The sequence below is a fragment of the Danio rerio genome, chromosome 12 (genome assembly GCF_052040795.2).
Source record: "Danio rerio strain M-AB ecotype USA chromosome 12, GRCz13ab, whole genome shotgun sequence".
In the NCBI taxonomy this organism is placed as follows: domain Eukaryota; kingdom Metazoa; phylum Chordata; class Actinopteri; order Cypriniformes; family Danionidae; genus Danio; species Danio rerio.
The window spans coordinates 28,071,681-28,093,566 of record NC_141032.1 but is presented as its reverse complement, the minus strand read 5'-3'; the positions used below and the strand labels follow the sequence as shown (position 1 = coordinate 28,093,566).

General features: G+C 34.3%; 1 protein-coding gene and 1 long non-coding RNA gene across 8 annotated transcripts in view; both read right to left on the bottom strand.

Moving 5' to 3' along the window:
• The window catches only part of epas1a (endothelial PAS domain protein 1a), a 53,466-nt gene extending 35,833 nt beyond the window's left edge, over nt 1-17,633 (bottom strand). For all 7 annotated transcript variants that reach the window (XM_087276382.1, XM_087276383.1, XM_087276386.1 and 4 more), the window contains exons 1-2: nt 17,399-17,633; nt 8,265-8,455 (exon numbers count right to left, since the gene is read on the bottom strand). In XM_087276382.1, the coding sequence (XP_087132508.1) occupies nt 8,265-8,455; nt 17,399-17,424 (217 nt within the window). In that variant the 5' untranslated portion in view covers nt 17,425-17,633. The remainder of the gene's footprint in view (nt 1-8,264; nt 8,456-17,398) is intronic.
• On the bottom strand, nt 2,620-6,970 carry LOC147841410 (uncharacterized). Its single transcript, XR_015504175.1, has 3 exons — nt 5,734-6,970; nt 4,358-4,864; nt 2,620-4,146 (listed from the first exon to the last, which is right to left on the bottom strand). It is a non-coding gene; the product is annotated as an uncharacterized LOC147841410 (long non-coding RNA).
• Nucleotides 17,634-21,886: the final 4,253 nt, after the last annotated feature.

Below are 21,886 nucleotides of genomic sequence, written 5' to 3'. Positions count from 1 at the left end.
ATATAGGAACTATACTATACAATAATCAAGGAACTTTGCTGCCATATCATGGCTGCAGTAGGAACAATAATATTATTTACCCCACTTAAGCCTGCTTTATACTCGATGCATCTGCTAGTTCGCTTAAGCACGCAGTGAATGTAAGGTCATCGCTGGGTTTGTAAAGGTTCACTTTGAGTGCGCATGACATGATTTCATCTGGCAGAGCGCACAATTTTTTTGAGACTCAAGCAAGCAGTTCACGCGGCGCCATATTCGATTTGAGTTAAATATGAATCACTTTGAAGAGATTTTGTCTAAAACAGGTATTGTACACACATCTGTATGATCCGCCCATGATCGTAGAGATAACCAGATGACCAATATGTTTTGGCTAGAAATTGCAACAGCAGTGGAAAAGTAGGAAAGTTTTTGTTAAAAAGTTTAGAAAACTTCAGGGGTAAGTTTGTTAAAACCAAAAAGAGAGGCCTTGGCAAAAGTGTAGACCCAGGTGGTTTAAAGATGACAGAATATGTTTTTCCACCAGTTGTAGGTTTTACACTGATGTATATGTTATTATTTTAAATTTAAAATTATTTAATAGTTTATAAAACTAAAATTAAGTCACAAATTATTTCTTTAGTAACTGGAAAAAAATATTTGAACCTACTGGTGTATAATATACTGATGCCCTGTATTTGGGCTTTATTGGTGATAATTGTCTGCAACGTTGCACCATTATTGCCTTTTTACCATATCAGTAGAGAACAAACTAGCCAGACAGTTATGTGTGATTTTAAATTTTTTTTTGCTTTTATTCTTGCCATATATAAAAATATATTTATATAGCAACCCATGTTCTGTTGTCATTAATATTTTAATAAACTATAAAAGATGGATCTGTCTGAGATATAAACAAAAGCAAGTGATGCATCAAAGTTTGAATTTAAAAAACCTTGAACGTTTATAAAAATCTTTATAATCATTAAAAATAATTTATAAAAAATATTACAAATAATTAGTTTAAAAACCTTGAAATATATTAATGATATGACATAGTTCCGGAAACTTTCTACTTCTCTGTTTATTCATCTGCTTTTACTGTCAGTTTCTTTTGACTGCCCCTTGTCATTTTAAAGAATATCACAACACCAAACGCATCAAGTATAAAAGTCTCGTCCGTTTTATGAGGTGCAGTCAGCGAAGGTCTGTGACGCGGCGCCAAGTGAAAGTAAAGTACAAATCAGGCTTTAGCTGAAGAATATTTTCAGAGGCTGCATAATATAATTGCACCTGCTGCAACCATGGTATGGCAGCAAAGATTCTTGATTATTACACCAGAATGAGAGTATAGTCTTAGCCAAATCAAGCCAGAATATAGGAACTTTTCATTTTCTGTCTGTCATAATGCAACTAAAGAAAAGTCAAATTTTAAATAGGAAAATTACTGAAACTTTTTTACATTTTTTTTGAGTGAGATGCTAATGATCTAATCTGATTCAATGGTTTATGCTAAGCTAGGCTAAAAGTGCTCCCCACTGACCCAGGGATCAGGTGCAAATTTAACCAATAAGTGAATAAGCAGCCTATTATGGCTTCTGGAAATTTTTGGGCCAACAATAAATACCTAGAAGTATAAATTATAATACAATTATTACATCTACATAAGCTTGTCTTACACCCCCAATCCTGGAGAAGTGCAGTAGTCAAATCAAGTAAAGATTTAGTTTTAAATAACATTTTTTTCGATTTATTTATTATTTTTAGTTGTTAATTCATTTTAAGAAAACAAATAATTTAAAATGTAGACAATGTATTAAGATAAAACAGAGAAAAAGAGATTGACACTTTTGTTTAATTATTACAAGTACAAACGGTACATTTTAGGATTGTAGGACCCTATGGCTGGAATTGCTTAGGGCTCCCAAATCACTAAATCCTACCAGGGATTGACAAAATGGACAGAGAGCGTCAAAATACTGAATTTGATTTTATGCGAGTTGTAAAATGACCCTATTTCTAAAAAAAAAGTGGAGTGTTCCTTTAAAATCTTGCAAATCTAACACAAACTCTGTATTAGTGCTTTAAAAATAAAAGTAGCTCAAAATTAAATTATTATCAAATGAAACTCTCATTCTAGCATGGACTAAAAACAAGCTATTTGTCCAATCAGCAAATAGAGGATGTTTGAAATACACAATGCGCATGAAAAGCATCAACAACTTGAGAAAATAATGAAAGCGAAGCACCACGCTGTGCGCTTCATGTCTGCTTCCCCACAGATAAGATCCTCATTGAGATCAGGCATTTTGGGCTCGAGCGCTAAAGCTTTGACATCGACACATACGTCTGCATTGTGCGTTTGGGTGTCAGCAGGTGGTCTGTGTCTGCGCTCCCACCTCAAGCCCGTCGGTCTTCATCCCGGTGCTATAAATACTTTGTTGTGATGTCTAACAAGCTCTCAGCCAAACGCAAGAACAATTTTTTTGCCATTCTCTGTCTGTCTCTATTATAATCATTAAGATCTTCTAGACATAAACAAGTCAGATACAGTGTGCACAGACACAAACGTACTGTACAATGAAAAGTTTTTTTTTAAAGATTAAAATTTAAGGATTTTTTAGCTTTTTTTTTGTTTTTGGAGTAATTGTGAAGTTTTGTTTTAACTTTTACTGAAATGTTTCCTCAAAATATCCTCAACCAATAGTTAGCTGTACAGAAAGTGGGTACCAAAGTGGGTACCTGTGTTTTTACCACACAGCTAAATAGAGTCCAGCTAATGTTTGCCTAAAATACTCATTTAAAGGTTTAGTTTACCCAAAAATGGAAAGTCTGTTATTAATTACTCACCCTCATGTTGTTCCAATCTGATGAGAGCTTTGTTCATCTACAAATTAAGGTTATTTCAAGAGTTTACACTTAGCTGATGATTGATTGTAAAGCTTGTTTGGCATACTGTCCCAGGAGAGAGCACTGAGCTCATAAGATCCTCTAACCCGGGGCTCTCTCTTATTTAAAGGGCGAGAGGGGAGTTTGAGCTCAGGTAGATCTCGAGAACTACCCTGCTTATTTAAGGCTAATGTCAAATTAGAGATTGCTATGGAGAGATATACTGCTGATTAAGAGATCACTCTTGGTTTGGTCAATTTCCCAATGCCGCATGTCTTTGGACTGGGAGGAAACTGGAGAATGCAAAGGAAACCCATGTGAGCACAGGAAGAACATGTAAACTCCACACAGAAATGTTGACTGGCCTTGTAAGGATGTGAACTAGTGACATTCTTGCTGTAAGGCAACAGTGCTAACCACTGGGCTGCTGTGCCACCCTATCAGGGAAAAGGGGGGAGGAGTAGGGGTGGAAGGGAGATTCTTTAAGATGAATATAACTGAGTTAAGAAACTCTGGTTATTTATAGTGAGTTAGGAATCGTCTGATTGGTGCATCATGTGTTAGTTAATGCAGGAACAGCCAAGGTCAATCATAAGCACCTGATCTTCTCGAAATTAGTTTATGAATAAACTTCACTTAAATACAATCCAAGAGCACTCTCATCTTCCATAGACAGCATTCCAGAGACATTCAAAAGTCCAGAAAAATATCAAAAACAATTTAAAATCTCTCCGTGTGACTTCTGTGGTTCAACTGTAATCATACAAGGCTCCAAAAACACTTGACCTTGTTTGTCTTAAGAGTTTGTTTGCTAATGTCTTCCTTGTCAGATTATGGTGCACATTTACTATGGGGGATATGGCACTTGTGTGTTGTACTGCTTATTCTAATGACAATACGTTGTACTGCCTATAGTACCTGTAAATGTTCATTTCTACAGCTTTTTTTTTTTGTAAACAAAAGTATTCGTAGAGTATGATTACAGCTTAAGTCAGATGAAATGTTTTGACAGTTTTTTCTCTTTTTATAGACTTTGATCATCTCAAGATTGTTGATGCCTATGGAGCATGAGAGAGCTCTCGTATTTAATCTAAAATAGCTTAATTTGTGTCCTGAAGATGAACGAAGGTCTCTGAAGATTGGAGCATCATAAGGGTGAATAATTAAGGACAAAAGTTTCTATTTTGGGTGAACAAACTCTTTAAGGGAGATAAGAGAACAATATTGTTTTAAAAACTATTTCTTCTGTATACACTCTTAGAAATAACGGTACGAGAGCTGTCACTGGGGTGGTACCTTTTCAAAAGGTACACATTTGTATACTTGAAGAGTCCATATTGGTACCTCAAAAAGATATTATATTAATTTTGAGAGGAACACCTTTGTACTTTTTTGGTACTAATATGTACAATTGGGGTATTAATGTGGACCTTTTAGATACAAATTTGTACCTTTTTTAAAGGTACCACCTCAGTGACAGCTCGCATACCTGTATTTCTGAGTGTGTAGGAGGGTGAAAGTAGATAGGCAGCTAAGACAACAGGCTGGTGTTATGCCAATTTGTTATGTATCTGCAATTATCAGTAACAGAAGTGAAACTAGACCAGCTGTGACTTATTTTGGCAGTTCAAAATAACTATTTTATTTTAATTAGGTAATAACATTATTTGTCTTGTACTTTGACCTTAACTTTTTTGTTACAAAACAACATGTAAATACCTAATCTGAAATCTGAGGCATGTGATAACTGGATTTGATATGCTGACCAATTAGAGAACAGTTGGGACAGCACTTTGTCTTTTACTTAAAAAGGGAGTGAAATCTGAAAATTTCTTTCTTTTGTTGAACACAAAAGAAGACATACTGAAGAATGTTGGAAAGCAGCAGCCATTGAATTTCATAGTAAGTTTTGTTTCAACTATGGATGTCAGTGGCTGAATAGAATATCCTGTTTTGTGTTCAACAGAAGAAAGAATTTCTTAAAAGGTTACAACCACTAGAGCAGGGGTCTCAAACTCAATTTACCTGGGGGCCGCAGGAGGCAAAGTCTGGGTGAGGCTGGGCCGCATAAGGGATTTCACAAAAAAAAAGTCCTCAAATGTCATTATTAACAGTTTTAATTATTTCTTCTGAACATGAAGTGTCCTGAACATTAATAGAACATTGAGTGAAGATTATGAACAGTTCTTCTGAACATGGGATCTTTTGCCTACTTCTTGCTGCCAGAGACTTGACAGCGCTTCTTCTCACAAATCTGAACCACATTTGGCTTTAGAGCGGAAGCAGTTGAGACCCTCAGTATGGCTTGGGGGAACTCACTCAAAACTTCCATTCCCTCACCCACTGCAGAGTGGATGCGCGCGTACTGAAGAGCGGTGTTATCGCGCGCGTACTGATCAGCTGTGTTGTCGCGCGCCTACTGAAGGGCGGGACCGAAGGTGTGCCGCGTCGCGGGGGCACTTTTGATCATTTTGGAAGGGCACTTTCTATCCAAGACTAAAAAGGGCATGTGCACTGCACAGGTTGAGCCCTACGTATGTGTGCACGTGCCTGCCCTCACCTAAAAAAAAAGGCGTATATATGTATAAATAAAACACCCCCACCCCACTTCAGTCACATCAGTCTGTACCAGTCTGTATCTACCTATAATATATATAAGATGCAGGCTATAGCCTTTGTTTACACGGCGGGCGGGGAATGCCAGTGACCGCTGTGTAGTGTGTACGGATAGAATAAGCGGAGCGGGGAGCGCTCTCTCTCCCCGCTCCGCTGATTCTGTCAGTGTACAGCGGTCGGCGCGGGCCACAAAATATTGCACTGAGGGCCGCAAATGGCCCGCGGGCAGCGAGTTTGAGACCCCTGCACTAGAGTATGACCAAATGGTGAGAAAATGTAAACTATATGCTGTTTCAGAGAAACCTTAAGATATTTAACGCTGTCATTTCAGAATTTTCTTCAATGTTACACAATCCTCTTTAACACTTTCTACAGAAAACTGTGCCCTTTGAAAAAAGAGACACAAAAAGAAAGCAGAAGATTTGAGTAAAAGTCTCAGTTTGCTCTAGATTTGATCATATTACATTCTAGGAGAAAGAACTGAGTTGTAAAGAGAAATAAATTGTGAATTTAATTTAAACAAAAGAAAATCCAGGCAAAAGAAAGTTTACGGATTAAGATTATGCCTCAATGATGTCAATCACTTTTTTGAAGAACGTTTATAGCGACAGAGAGGTCACATCTGTTAAATTCACAAAAGGTATGTTTATACGGTTAAAAAAAGAAAGAAAAAAGAGATTTTGGCCATTCATTTACATATTTTTGGGACATGAACCTGTCTAAAATCTTTTAAAAATGATACCATTATTGTTTCTGTGATGAAAATAGTGACATTTAAAAGCACAAGCAAGTCCTTAATAACCAAAATAAGAATGACAGACAACAGGACTGCATGAGTATGAATAAACAGCACTATTTCACAGCAAATTGTAACTATTAAAATAGTGGCTAATTCGTTTGAAGTCATACAATTCCATTCGTACAATGTAGTACGATTTTCTCATCCCCCAATGACGGACATAATAATTTTTTGTGTGAATCTAATGAATGATTTGACAGTATTGTCATTCAGACCAGCTTTTTATTACCTCTAAATCATATAAATGTTATAACATATTTAGTTTGGATGAGAATCATAAGTTCTTCAACACCCTATTAGCGATATGATTCTATGACACACTTCACTGAACAACATATCAGTATCTGCTTCTGGTTTTATGATCTTGTGGCCTATCAAAGGTCAACAGCAAACACAGAGCACTCATAAAGACATACAGTACAGTATGCCGAATATCTCTGACAGACCTGCACGGCGCCAACAAACATGGTGTTGTGGCTAAGAAAAGAGTGTGAGAAGAAATCATAACTCACCGTTCAGAGAAAACAATACCCCCAGGAACCCCTAATTACCTCACACCTCGTCATCGGCCTCTTTCCCTGTTTCTCCACATCCATCCATCTTCTCCACCCACTTCCACCTCACCCACACACATTTTCATCAGCAGATTCCATCTCTTCCCTTCTTATTGTTCATTCCCCTCTCTCTCTTAGAGACATGCACACATACTGTACACATGTATGTGCGCCAGGAATTGCGTTTGGAAACAATGTGCAGCGCTCTTTGTCTGTCTTCCTGAATTTCTTATTATATATTGAGGAGTACAGGACATCTCATGGACTTACCCAGCCCAACTTCGCTGACACACAAACATGTTTACTGAGCCGTCTCCATGAGGACACACCACAGACATCTACCATGTCTATTATTAATTATAATAACCTGTCAATAGGTCAATTATAATAACCTGAACAGTTTTTTATAGATTTTTAGTGTAAAGCTATAGAAGAGTAGTTAGCGGTTCATTCCGCTTTGGTGATCCCTGATAAATCAGAAAATAAGCCAAAGGAAAATTAACGAATTAGACTATTTTATTTATAAATCATTTTTATAAATTAAAAAGTCTAAAAAATTACTGTTCAATAGTTAGTAATAATTTAATTTTAAGAAATATATATTTTTGTTTATCATGGATACATTGAATTATTCATTAAAATGTTTTGAAATGTTACATTTCTTTATTCACAATAATAAAAAAAACAAATTAATAAAAAAATCCATAAATGTGCCACAAATTCTATAAAAAAATTCAAGCAGAAAAAAAAGATGCCAATATTAATAATATTTTTTTCTGAGCACAATATCAGAAAATTAGAATGACTTTTAATAGTTTATGTAACATTAAAGACTGTAGTATTGATGTTTGGAATTCAGCTTTTACTGTCACATACATTCTTATATTTTTTGAATCTATATTTATTTTAAATTGTCAAAATATTTCACAATATTCTTGCTTTATTAAATAAATGCAGCCTTAGTACGTCAATATCACAGAGTTTTGTGTTTCACATGTTCTAAATGTTCCCTGCATTTCACATACTGTACTGTGTGTTTCATGTACTGTAAACAGCCAATGAGCTTGCTCATCAAAATTTAAGTACCTCAGTGTTATTTGCACTAGCAAACTGCGGTCATTTTCTGATACCCTCCTCCACCCCAGCTCCACCTGTGTATAGTTTGGCTACAGGGTTACATCTATGTTAACTTTGCAGCAGCAGTGGGTTCTCAGAGAGCATGTTTATAAATATTCCGGTAGTAGCAAGTCACGGCCCTTGCTTTGCACCAAAGCAGGTCTATTCCGCCAAGACCAAATGTTTCCATGCGCAGTTGTCAGAAATAAGCTTAAACAGGCTAATTACAAACAAATAATAAGATTTAAAAAACACATAGCCAGAATGCTGAGAGATCAGATGTATCTGAAGCGTGTTGTGCAATGGTGTACCTGAGCTGAAGAGCTTGCGTGTGCGCAGGAAGCTGATAGCCAGTCTCATGATAGAGGCTTTGTCCAGGTGTGAGCTGATGCTGTGGGGTAATGGTAGCTGATGGGCCAGCTCATAAAACACCTCTGTCTCTTTACTGCGCCTGCAGCGCGCCGCATCACGAGACTTCTCCTTACGCCTTTCTGAAGGGTGCCTGCAAAACAGAAGAGGCTGAATATGCATATTTTGTTATATTTGGAATGCATTTTATTGTTAGAAGCAAAGTAATAATTTTTTTTTTCAATTTATGGAAGTTTCATAAGTTAAAAGTGTATTTTCTACTAACAAAAACAAAGTATAAAAATAATAATTAAAACAAATAATTTTGTTTTCATTTTATGGAAGTTTCATAACCTAAACCTTATATTTTCTATTAACAAAAACAAAGCAAAGCATAAAAATAATAATTTAAATAATTATTTTTGTCTTCATTTTGTAGAAGTTTCATGAGCTAAAAAGTGTATTTTCCATTAACAAAAACAAAGCCTTACTCACACAGTAACCAAACAAACAAAATGTTACAAAAAATTAAACAAATACATAAATAAAATAAATAAATAAGTAACAAATAAACTTTCTCAGTTCTAAACTCTTCAATTTTTGATCTAAAAGTATTTGACAAAGTGTTTTAGTGCTAACACTAGCTTCTAAACCAGTAAAACTTTAGGAGTACTGAAGAGGATTCCTAAATATTAGACCAAACCAAAAACTGTCCTAAAATGGCTGTTGCTGGCCATCGTACTTGAAAGAAAACATTTTACAAACATTTGACCACAATGACCTTTTAAAAAGTTATTGCCTTAATTACTGGGGTATTCCCATACAGTTAGAAATACGTTTTCACATATCTTTCTAAATTTGTTTCAAAGAAATACAAAAAAAATGGTCAAAAATATTTTTATTTGTTCTATGAATTGATATTTTACCATTTTTATATGTATTTACAACTTTTAAAAATTTATTTAAATATAGCAACATAATATTGCACTCTAAAGTTTCCATCAATTAAATTTTCTGACAGAGACTCCTCCCCTCCTCTATCGGCCAATCACTGTGTGCATAGTTAGTAATCATGCTGACATCATCCATAGCAATAAGGTTAACCCCGCCCTCACGCTTAACTTAAGAGAAAACTCTTCATTAAATTTTTTTTTACTGCTATTTCTAACTCTTAGTGGTATATATATTCCATATATGCAAAATCTATAAGCAAACCACTACTGTGAGAATATGTGCATCGAGGTTTTAATCTCACTCGTGGAGAAAAAAAATCTGAATCCCAGCAGATACAAGAAATTCTATCTTAAATTTGACATTAAAAAACTTAAATATGGGTTCATTCTGGCCGGGTCATGTCAGGTCACTATAGGACAGGCTCATGAAGATGCCTATTAAGAGCTTGTTAGTACATGTTGTTCAGAGTAATCTTCAGGGACAGTTATATACATACAGACACAATGTAAAGCAGCTTAGACATCTATAAATAACTTCAAACACACAGTAAAAAAATATCCAATTAACTTTTTCCTGTAATTCATACAATTCAACAGTTTCCTGCAATTTTTTTATTTATAGGCGTATTCTGTTTATTAGGCTCATTTATCTCTGCTCCGTCAACTTTTGAAAATCGAACACTACAATAAAACAGTGACTTTTATTGACATTTTTGATAGTTTGAAACAATATATACTGTATAACAAATATTCTGAAAATGTTCAAGCAGCTCATGGGTTTTTGTTCCATAATTTCTTCGAACTGAATCAACATAGCATTAAAAACTACAAAAAATTAAAATGAAAGTTATTTTAATTAACTTTTTAACATCAAAAGTTATCAGAGCTGACAACAAGATCCCACAATGCAATTTGAAAGTGTACACTGTAAAATCGCAGTTTACAAAAAATTACAGTATTACTAGAACATTACAAAAGTTACAAGGCAATCTTACAGTATTACTGGCTAATTTTACAGTATTGGCTAAAACCATATTGGCCAGTAATACAGTAAAAATTGCCAAATTGCCAGTAATGCAGTAGTGATGTAAAAATTGCCAGCAATACTGTAAAATCAGCCTGTAATACTGTAAAATTGGCGATAATACTGTAAAATTTACAAGACAATTTTTACAATATTACGGGCTTATTTTTACAGTATTACAGGAAACCAAAATTGCCAGTAATACTGTAAAAATGCTAAAGTATTGCTGGCTAATTTTGGTTTCCAGTAATACTCTAAAAATGGCAAGTAATACTGCAAAATTTACAAGACATTTTTTACAGTATTACTGGCTAATTTTACAGTATGACTGGAAACCAAAATTGGCAGTAACACTGTAAAAATTGATAGTAATACCATAAAATTAGCCAGTAATATTGTAAACATTGCCAGTAATACTGTAAAATTAGCCATTAATACTGAAAAATATGCCAGTAATACTGTATTAATTTAAAACGAATTTTTACAGAATTACTGGCTAATTTTACAGTATTACTGGAAACCAAATTGCCAGTAATTCTGTAAAAATCACCAGTAATACTGTAAAATTAGCCAGCAATACTGTAATATTGGTAGTAATACTGTAAAGTGCACAAGGCGATTTTTACAGTATTACTGTCTAATTTTACAGTATTATTGGAAACCAAAGTTGCCAGTAATACTGTATAAATCACCAGTAATACTGTAAAATTAGCCAGTAATACTGTAGAATTGGCAGTAACACTGTAAAGTGTACAAGTCAATTTTTACAGTATTACTGGCTAATTTTACAGTATTACTGGAAACCAAAATTGCCAGTAATACTGTAAGTTTTACAGCATTTTTTCACAGTGGAGAAAAAATCAGAAGTTAACTAACCAATATTTTTCTGTTTAAAGTACAGCTTAAAGCAACTATTCACCCCCAAAAAATCTACATTAATGTTCAAGAGGTAACACTTTAGAATTATGGTCCATTAGTTAATGTATTCCCTAACATTGACCAAGTATGAATAATCTTGTAAAACATTTATTAATTATATTTTAACATTTATTAATGCATTATTAAAATCCACAGTTGTGCTTGTTAACAACAGTTAATGAACACCGGACTAACATAATTTAACTTGAATAGCCTTTACTGATATTAACAGAGATGAATAAATATATAATATCTAAAATATATAACTAAATGTTTATTCATGTTAGTAAATACATGAACTAATGGACCATTAGTTTAAAGTGTTACTATTCAAGAAAGCACACAAAAACTGACTATTTGTGTTTCCTGAGAGCGATTATCTTGGCAGGTGACATGGTTTTGTGGTTTGTGGCTTGCCAGTATGTGAAAGCGTGAACTCTGTATGCCCTCTAAATGCGGTGTGCCACCCTCACAGAAAAAAAAAACCAAGCCACACTGCTCCGTTTGTTGATGAAACACCACAAGCACTCTTTTAATGCGTCACATATGATAACACAGTAACACAAATACCAGCACACGTGGCCTGCGTGCAGCGCAAAACTTTCAGGGTCTGTGGGAGACCAATGCTGAGACCAGGAACTAGCAGTTTAATTCCAGTAGCAGCGTCCCAGTGTGGGTCCCCTATTCCCCGGCTCAGGTCAGCCCGGCTCTGGGAGTGTTTGTAAAATGTGCACAGTGTGGTGCGGGGGAGCAGGAATGCCATAATCAGCCTTCTATTATACAGCTGCATATTTGGCAACCGCAAAATATCCCCCAACTCTTTTTCAGAAAAAAAAATTGTCATTGTATTAGTAACTAAGGATTATTCTCACAGGAAATGGCTGATGTTTTTACTTTGAGGTCAACCCATGGGACTGTCTGCTTTTTCTGTTCGATTAATGCGAAATGGCAACTTCCATTTCAGCCCTACTATCTCTCTCTTTCATTCTCTCAGAAGTAAACCACATTCGTTTTGGAAATGAAGTGTTTCAATACATAAATATTAGTTAAATAATTAAACAAATATCATGCAGGCTCATTCACAGTACACATTTACAATAACTGATTGCTTTCCCTTACCACAGCTGATTCTGCATGATGTCCTTCATCACTTATATAATCTATTTACAGCTATAGAGAAGTTTAAAAGCTAATAAAGCAATAAAATTTATTAAATGATTTTACATAACTTGATGTAACCTGACAATCTGCTCTGATTTCATATCATGTTGGAAACTATCCATATCATAATAAATGCTAAATGTCATTTACATGACAAAGGGATTGCTTCAATAGCGGGGCATAATAATTTAGCTATAACATCAGAGATAACAGATAAGGCTGTTTATGCGCATGTGTTGGTAACAAAAAATGCGCCTGATTTTACATTTTGCTTCACTTAAACTCTGCACATTTGGAAAGGCTGACGTGTGGAAAAGCTGTGAACTCACTAGACACTATTATACACTACAGCTGAATCTACTATTTTGGTGCCTGAAATCCAGGTGGATGTCTTGGGTTTGAATAAAGCTGAGCAAGGAATTGTGCGTTTACACAACAAGATTTTACTATAAGATTATATCTGTGTAAAAATGTTTTGTGAACAGTCAACAGCATTGACAAAAGAATATCCTTTCGCATGAAAATGACTAAAACGCTGCATTATGCATGCCAGGCCAGTAGATGACAATGTTATCGCTATATAACTGTGCACATGTAGTCCTAAAGTAGGTCAGTGTTGACAGTAGCTATGTTTCCATCCATAAAATGCATATTAACTTTATTTGTAAAACTGGATTATCGCATAAAAGACGTGCGAATAAAGCAGCGTTTCCATCCAATGAGTCAGAGCGAACAAAATTTTCACTTCTTTTTGGTCTGGAGCCAAATATAAACAGAATTTACTGCGGTAGGAGAAGCTACGTGAATCTTTTTCTAATTTAATGAATGATTCACGCTTCAGAAGGCAATCCTGACACGCAGTGAACGCACGGTGGCGTTTGAAAGTGTGAGACTTGGAGCACAGAAATTGCTCTTGATTCTGGAGCTAATTAATAAAATAATAACACTAATACTGAAATGGTTACAGCATTTTACAATATTTTAGATGTTTTACAATGTGGTCAGCTTGCTAGTTTGTCCATACACTTACATTTTTATCATCACATGATGTTTTAAATCAACATCACATGACTTTTTTAACGCGCATACTGGAATTTGTTCAGTAAAAGTGTTTCCATCAAAGTTTATGCGCATCTTTACTTATCAAATAAAAGGTTTATCCTAGTTATGCGCATGTTTTTATGTGCATTTCCAAAATGTATGAGCATCTTGGCATTTCCATCAATGTTTTTTTTTAATGTGCATATTCAAAATGCGACAAAAGTTGGAAGGAAACGTTAGCTACGTTAGCAGTTTTGTCTATTCTTGTTGTACATTTCATATATAATATTTATTTAAAAAAATTTAAGTCAACCTTTATAGCTTATTAATTTGTTATGTTGATATTTTGAACTAAATTAATATTAAAAGAATTCAATTACTTATAAATGCAGAAGCTATAATCTATACTGTAAAATATATACAGTGCTCAGCATAACTGAGTACATCCCATTTTAAAAATGAATATTTTTATCCATTTTTCTATGAATATGGCTAATATATATTGGTGCATTTAAACAAAACAGATTTATTTAACAGATATATTTATTAAATTAATATTTTAGTCACAGAACATCTTCAGAAATAAAAAGATAATACATTTAAATACATAAAAAAGTATATTGTTTGTTTCTGCTGACAACTATTGTAAGTTGTTTTGTTAGATTAGCTCCAGATTTGACTTCAGTACTGACTAAACTAATGTAAATGCCAAAAAATAATATTGTAAAGCATCCTATAGAAAATATTAATGAGAGATATGTGGGGGGTGTACTTATTTATGCTGAGCACGGTATATATTAATAAGTTTCCAGGAAACTTTTTTTTTCTATTTATTTATACTTTTGAAGTGTATATTATTATTAGTTATTATTAACAAAAAGTTATTTTTATTGACATTTTTGTAGTTTTAAACCATACTGAAACAATAAATGTGACCCTGGACCACAAAAACATTGTCTTATGTTGCACAAATACATTTTTCGCCATAGCTAAACACATTTTATGTGTCAAAAATACAGATTTTTCTTTTATGGCAAAAGAATGTTTAAAAATTAAATAAAGACATTTAAATATGATGTATTTTTATTGCTTGTTTAAATGTATTTGTTTTAAAATCTATTTTATTAATAATATGCATTGCATACAGTGAAAAAAATATTGTTCAAAATTGTTGCAAACAATTAATTTGGGTTAATTTAAACAAACAAATTAAAATTTATCATTTAAAATGAAATGGAAAGCTTATTTTTGCAACTTTCAGACAATGTAAAATTCTCAATTTTGCAAAATTGACACTTATGACTTGTTTTGTGGTCCAGGCTAACATATACAGAAATAAATCTGTACAAAATGAACAGATACTGGCAGCGCTGTGATTTACATTTTCAAGACAAAATCAATTATTTCAAACAAATAAAAATGTCTACAAAATCTGACATTTCAAACCAGCAAAAGTCACTGTTAAACATTTAAAGTACAAAAGTTGTTGGATCAGAGATCAAGGTTGCATAATGCACAGAGCACTACACTTTTAATTACTTTTTTAATTTTTACAAACACACTGGATTCAGTGCCTCGAATGATGGGAATCTGCATCTGCCCTTTACTAGGCTACTGAGTTCAGTTCCCACACAGTCCAGCTGCTGACCTCAACCCCAAAAGCTCTACTCATTAGCAGGCTAAACTTCTGAATATAAAATGTGCAACAGGTCAAGGTATAGCCCGAAGACAGATGCCTGCTGGCTATTTTCACTTTTTTTTAAGCAGTCTTTTCATCTTCCATCGGCAAAATAACAGGACCGACAGCTATTTAGCCTCTCCCACATGTTCTCAACAAGCACTCTTCTTTACAGTAAAAGCATCAGTCAGGCACTCAACACGAGGCCGGTCTGTATTTCAGTGTGAGATCTCAAGGCAGATTTGCCTAAAACAGAGCTGTCACGATTCCTAAAGCGCACCTTTGAAAAGCACAATAGCGCAACTGCTGCACCTATCACCTACTGCCTCAGGCGTCATCACGCACAACTGAACCAAAAGCTGTCAAAGGGGAGCAGATCATGTGATTAGCAGGCCGATGTGAACCCATTCCTCCCTCTATCTCTCTCTGCATCTCCCCCTCAACCAGATTAGGCCAGAGTTCACAGAAAGCCAAAAGCCAGACTGTACACAGCACCCATTCACTACAGATAATCCTATTTTCCCTAACCTCGAAGAAACGGCCGACCTTTAGTTTCCCAACTATTAATCCAGTGAGCCGTTCAGTGTTGAAATAAATGACTGATCATAGGGTGTCAGTGTATTGTTGCATTGCACATATCTTGCATATTGAAATAAGCATTGATAAATGTCATTAACAATGATTGCATTACTCCACTCCGATTCATTTACAAAAGACAATCACACTGCTAATGAAACACCTGAAGAGCAAGTTAAACAAACCAGATAACAGATAAGAATCGTATAAGGTGATGGAAGTAACCAGAGCAGGTACACATTATGGAGCATTTAAAAAAAAGAGGTGAACCCTGATCTGATAACCCCAGTTTCAATTGGAACATTACGTTCCTGTTAACAAGCAGCACACAGAGGAAGATTTAACCCCTTTTTTTTAGTATGCTTTAGGCACTAGAGAGAAGCTGGCTATGTTTACCACCTAAATGACCAGTATCTGTACTAAAAAAAAAAAATCAAAGATGATTCCATGGATTTACTACATTTTTAAGCGGTTGTAAACAATTTATTCAAACTTATTTAAACACATTAAGTTCAAAATTACAAAATTGAATTAGTTTGTTTAAATTCTGCAGACATCTTTTTTTCTTTTTCAGTGTGGCTGACTAAACTATCATCTATACAGATCGCCAGTCACAATTTACACCAAACAGCAAACCAGTATTTATGATTTATGTGCATTATCCTTAAATGAGTTTGTGACCTAGGGGATAAAGACATTTTAGTGGCTGGTGGAGGGACTGCACTTGAAAGGGTTCAATTTTGCAGAATAGAAATACTACTTACTGTATTATAAAATCTCAAAAGAGTACTATGGAAGCATGCCATGCAAACATAAATGTTGTTTACATGTTTGAGATGCACTGATTTGCATGAAAGAGACTAAATGCAATAACTAAAAATAAATGCAAAACTTAATTTCATATTTTATTTGTATATGCTGTATCTTATTGTGTTTGGAATATAGGGATAAGTGTTTTTCCTTAGATATTGATGTAATAGTTAAGTTGACAATCAATTCCTTCAGTGACTTAATTGTCATTATAAACTACTTCCACTAATAATAAAAAAATAACATCCTTTATGCTGTGATCTAATTTTATTACAAAGAAAACTGAGATTTAATGTTGCCTAATGAACGATTACAATTACAAATGAACAAAATGAGCAAGATTAAATAACATATGTAATGATGCTGAATGGATAAAAAAATAATACTTAAACCATGTATAAAATTCAGCTGGTGTATTATCAAACGCATTCTTTTTGTGTTGTTCACTTTCTTTTGAAAATTTGTTGATTATTGTTTTGCACTATATCATTGACATTGAATAAGCATATCCAAGATTAGTACAAAAAAGGCGAATCAATTATATTTTATACTTACTATATGCATAAAGAGATACAGAAAATTATTTCTTAGTAGCATACAACTCTGGTGATGACATTTTTATAACTTTCAAGACCTTTACATGAGCCTATTTACTAAGGAGCCATAAATAGGATCCGAGTGCAACTCTCCGATATCAAAGTCTTTAGAAACTAAACTTGCTTTGGAAATTATAAAGCAAAAAGTTAGTTATAAAAAAGCTAAACGTGTACAAGTGTTTGCGCCTCGGGTTGAAAAAAGCAGTTTATTCCGCTCTAATGCCCGTGCCATTGCGCAATACGCCAAATCTCACCTGTGAGTCTTAAATTAAGATAAACAACTCAAGGCTGTAAATACACAAGTTATGTTTCACGCAGTAATGAAGTTTCCTCGACTTACCTCTTTTTCTCTCTCTCGGCTGTCATGATGCTGAAGAACCTTGTCCTGCGTATAAATGACTTCACTAAACTTTCCCGAAAGATAACTAAATCGTTTAAACTCTTTTTGTATCACAGATGCCTTTATTTAGTTATTTCTTCACGGTTATGTCCATTCTCATGGCATTTCCAGCAGTGACCGGAGCAGTCAGTGCAGTCTCAGAACACTGCCGAGGATCGCACTAGCTCTCCAGAGTGACACGGACGGACCGGACGCGGCTGACGAGCTCGTGAGCGCCACTCTTGCGCTGCGCGTGCCTTCAGAACTGTGCACTGTGCGCACTGATTGGTGCTTCTAGCGGCTGCCTCCCGCCGGCGCGCGATCCCGAGATTCCCGAGACTTTTCTGTCACAAATTCGCGCTCACGAGGTCTATGCGAGTTTGGAAGGGGAAAATGCTTCAGGGATCTCAAAAAACAAAAAAGCACGCAGAGTGCTCTGGAGGAGCAAAATGTGAAAAAAGTAGCCAATCTATAAACCTGGTTAATCAAACAAAAAGAATATTGCAGAATAAAAGTAGGCCTACTTTGTCCTTTTCAGGAGCAGGACTTAATTGGAAGAGATTTAATTTTGACTAAATCGACTCTTTAGTCTTCACTGTTCAAAGTAATAGTGCCAGGACAAATTGGGGTTTCAAAGCAATGCCATTGCCACAGAAGAAATCTTTTGATCCCCAAAACCATTTATTGAAAAAAAAACTTCAAATATATATATAGGCTATATTTTTTTCATAGCGTGAAGAACGTTTTATAACATTTTCTCCTGGGAATCACCCCAGTTGTAAGTGAATGTCATTTCAATGTTTTGATTTAGATGAAGAAGCAGTTTTATCGCTCATTTCCTGCCATCTTGCAGTTAAAATGCTTTTTTAAAATGAAGAGTATTTGTAATTTGCCCACTTGTCCTTAATTATCTTAAAGCTAAATTTTAAAGCCAATTTGCCATGAGATTATTTGCCAGACTTTTTACAATGTGATTGACAATTTATTTTATATTAGTAAGGGTTTAACTGGGAATTGCAAAATATTTTTTATTAATTAAAGAATCTGTTTTAATTGCGAAGTTGTTTTTTTTTTACTAACGCACAAACTACTGCTTCTCTACACATACAACATAGAAAAAAGGTTTTGTTTAGGTAAACCATAAATAACGTTATGGCGACGTAGTGGCGCAGTAGGTAGTGCTGTCGCCTCACAGCAAGAAGGTTGCTCAGTTGGTGTTTCTGTGTTGGCATGTTTGCGTTCGCGTGGGTTTTCTTCGGGTGCTCCGGTTTCCCCCACAGCCCAGACGTACAGGTAATTGTCCGTAGTGTATGAGTGTGTGTGGGTGTGTGGATGTTTCCCAGATATGGGTTGCGGCTGGATAAATTGGTGGTTTATTCTGCTGTGGCGACCCTGGATTAATAAAGGGACTAAGCCGACAAGAAAATGAATGAATAAATAATGTGTACTTTCCCATATATGAAATGTGTATCCTTACCATTTGGCATTTTTATACTGCTTGAATAGTATTAAATGAGTAAAATAGTAAAATAGGCTATTTTTATTGTAGGTTTACATTAAAACACAGAATCAGTTTTTTTTTTTTACTGTAGATATACTATTTAAACACAAAAGGCCTCTTTTTTACTGTAGGTATACTATTAAAACAGACCATTTCCACTTTTTTACTGTTGGTATACCTTTAATACACAGAAAATACCCATTATAATATAAAAACCCTTAAATTAATATAAAATGTTTAGTTTTTTTCTTTAAGTAGTTTAATCGTCAAAAAAGGGAATTTTTTTATTATTTAATTTTTTTTTTTTTTTGTCGAACACAAGTTCTCTGTTTTTAATTTACGGAAAAAAGTCTGTGTAGTGAGCTGCCAGTACATTTTCCATTTTTTACGGTATGTTATTTAGAGTGCAAAGTAGAGAACCCTTTGTGGAATAAAAATGTTCCATTGATGTTAAATTATCTTCAATAAACAGTCTCACTTAAAAAAATTAAAGGTTCCAAAAAGGGGTTTTCTCTCTCCACAAAACCACATTATTTGTTCCACAAAGCACCTTTCAAAGAATGTATTTGTTCGTTTTAAAATTAGTTTTAATCTAAAGAACTTATTTTTAATCACATTAAAAGACCTCTTGTTTTATGTAAAGGTTCAATGGATGTTTAAAAAGTAATGCCAATAAGAAGCTTTTATTTTTAAGAATGTACAAAACTTTATTTTTAAGAGTGTATCTTGGACTCGCCCTCATTTAATAAACAGATTAGATGCCTTTAGGTAAACAAACATGTTGACATGTCCCCAATCTGTTAAGAAACCATGTAGTTGATAGGAAACAATGCTTGTGTTTGTCATCAGAATGATTAGAGCAAGCCTCGTTTTTAGGGGGTTTGCAGCTACTCAAATGCCAAAAATTTCCATTTAGGCTTTTACTTTCAAAGACTGTTGGGCAGCTTACGTCACACTTATTTGTGGTGATGCACACACATGCATGTTAGTTTCACCATATTAGTAAGAATCTCTCACTGTCATTTGCACATTTTTGAGAGATTTATTGAACTTAACCCTACTGTTTTCATCCACTCTGAGGTAATTTTAAGTCTTAATATCGCCACTACCTTTTCTGTTTTTCAGCTAGTGGAATGGTTTTTGTGACAATTTTTATTTTGGCACATATTTTTAGAAAATGCTTTGAATTTTTTTTAAAGAATTCAACAATACACTGAGCACATTTACTACCCTTTTGTTATGTTCGGGATGAAACCATCCACTGAATTCAACTGCTGTAAAAATGCATATTAATATATATATATATATATATATATATATATATATATATATATATATATATATATATATATATATATATATATATATATATATATATATATATATATTTGCAAAAATCTGTTAATCAATCTCAGTGCTAATTAAAACCACTAAATTGTTTAAAAAATTACAAGATTTTACCACTTTAATTGCCAACTTCATAAATTATAACTGATTTCGGTGAAAGAAAAATACACAAAATGACATTTTCAATATAAAAAGTAATTATGGACTGGATTAGTTTTTAACCTTTTATCAAAGTTTTGGACGTGATAAAAACATTGCCTTTGATGCATAGTTTTTGATTTCTTTGTTTTCTCCCTGTTTTTGTCCCATTGACCTCCATTAAAACATTATTTGATTACAAATTTATGACAACAAATAATCTTATGTTTTTGATTGTTGGAGGTTTCCCTGTTGGGACGAGGTCAACTTTGTCTTTTACTGTTGATCATTAGTTGGCTATATTAACTCTTAAGATAGGCCTGAGCAAAAAGAAAGCTTAGTTTATAGATTTTATATGGAGTATAACAGCAAACTAAAGTGTATATGTGTGTCTGTTAGTGTATGAGAGTGACCTTTACGCACTTACCTTGATGTGTCTGAGAAAATCAAAATATGTATCTCAGTTCTCAGAACTACATGGAGTAAACAAAATTGATGTATCTTCAAAAGTGGTTATAATGGAAGTCAATGGAACCAAAACACCCATCAACAGTAAACTAGGGAGAAAAAAATAAATAAAGTCGAACAGTGCATTAAAGCCAATGTACTAATCTCTCACATGTCCGAGACTGATAAAAATGAACAAATCCAGTCCATAACTACTTTATATATTGAAAGTAGGTCATTTTGTGTGTTTTTTTTTCTCACTAAAATCAGTGACATCAATTATGAACTTGGTAACTAAAGAGTTAAAATTCCTTAATTTTCTAAACAATTTAGTAATTTTGATCAGGACTGAGATTGATTAACATATTTATGCAAAAACCTTTGAAAAAAAATTACCTTATGGATTTTACAACAAATTCAGGGGATATTTTCCTCCCAACCATAACAAAAGAGTAGCAAATTTGAATAGTGCACAATGGTTAAACTTCAGAGAAAGTGTTAGCAACCTAAGATTTTATCTAACCAACCTTCTGTCACGCTGCAATCCAACCCGCTCTTTAAGATCTTAAAACTCAGGGCTTCTAGTAGTACCTAGAATAGCAAAGTAGAGTAAAGGTGGTCGAGCCTTCTCATTTATGGCTCATAAACTCTGGAATAGTCTCCTGATAATGTCCGAGGCTCAGACACACTCTCACAGTTCAAAACTAGATTATCTTTTTACTAAAGCATACCCTCAGTGCATCTCTTAGCGGTATAATACATGAATGTGCCCCACGCAGATTTTTGCATCTCGTTAATATACACTATGAACAGCAGCTACGCTAATTATTCTCTTTATTCTCTATTTCCTCCTGGGAATACTCATCAAGATGCCCTCAGACTATGCAGAGCCACTGCTTTGATGCAAGACCAGCGATGAGATGATCTCAAGGTTTTCACAATCCTGAACCAGGCTGTATCCTGATCAGCTGCTGTGGTGGTCATGGAGGAGTGGAGAGCATGAGACTGATTGTGAC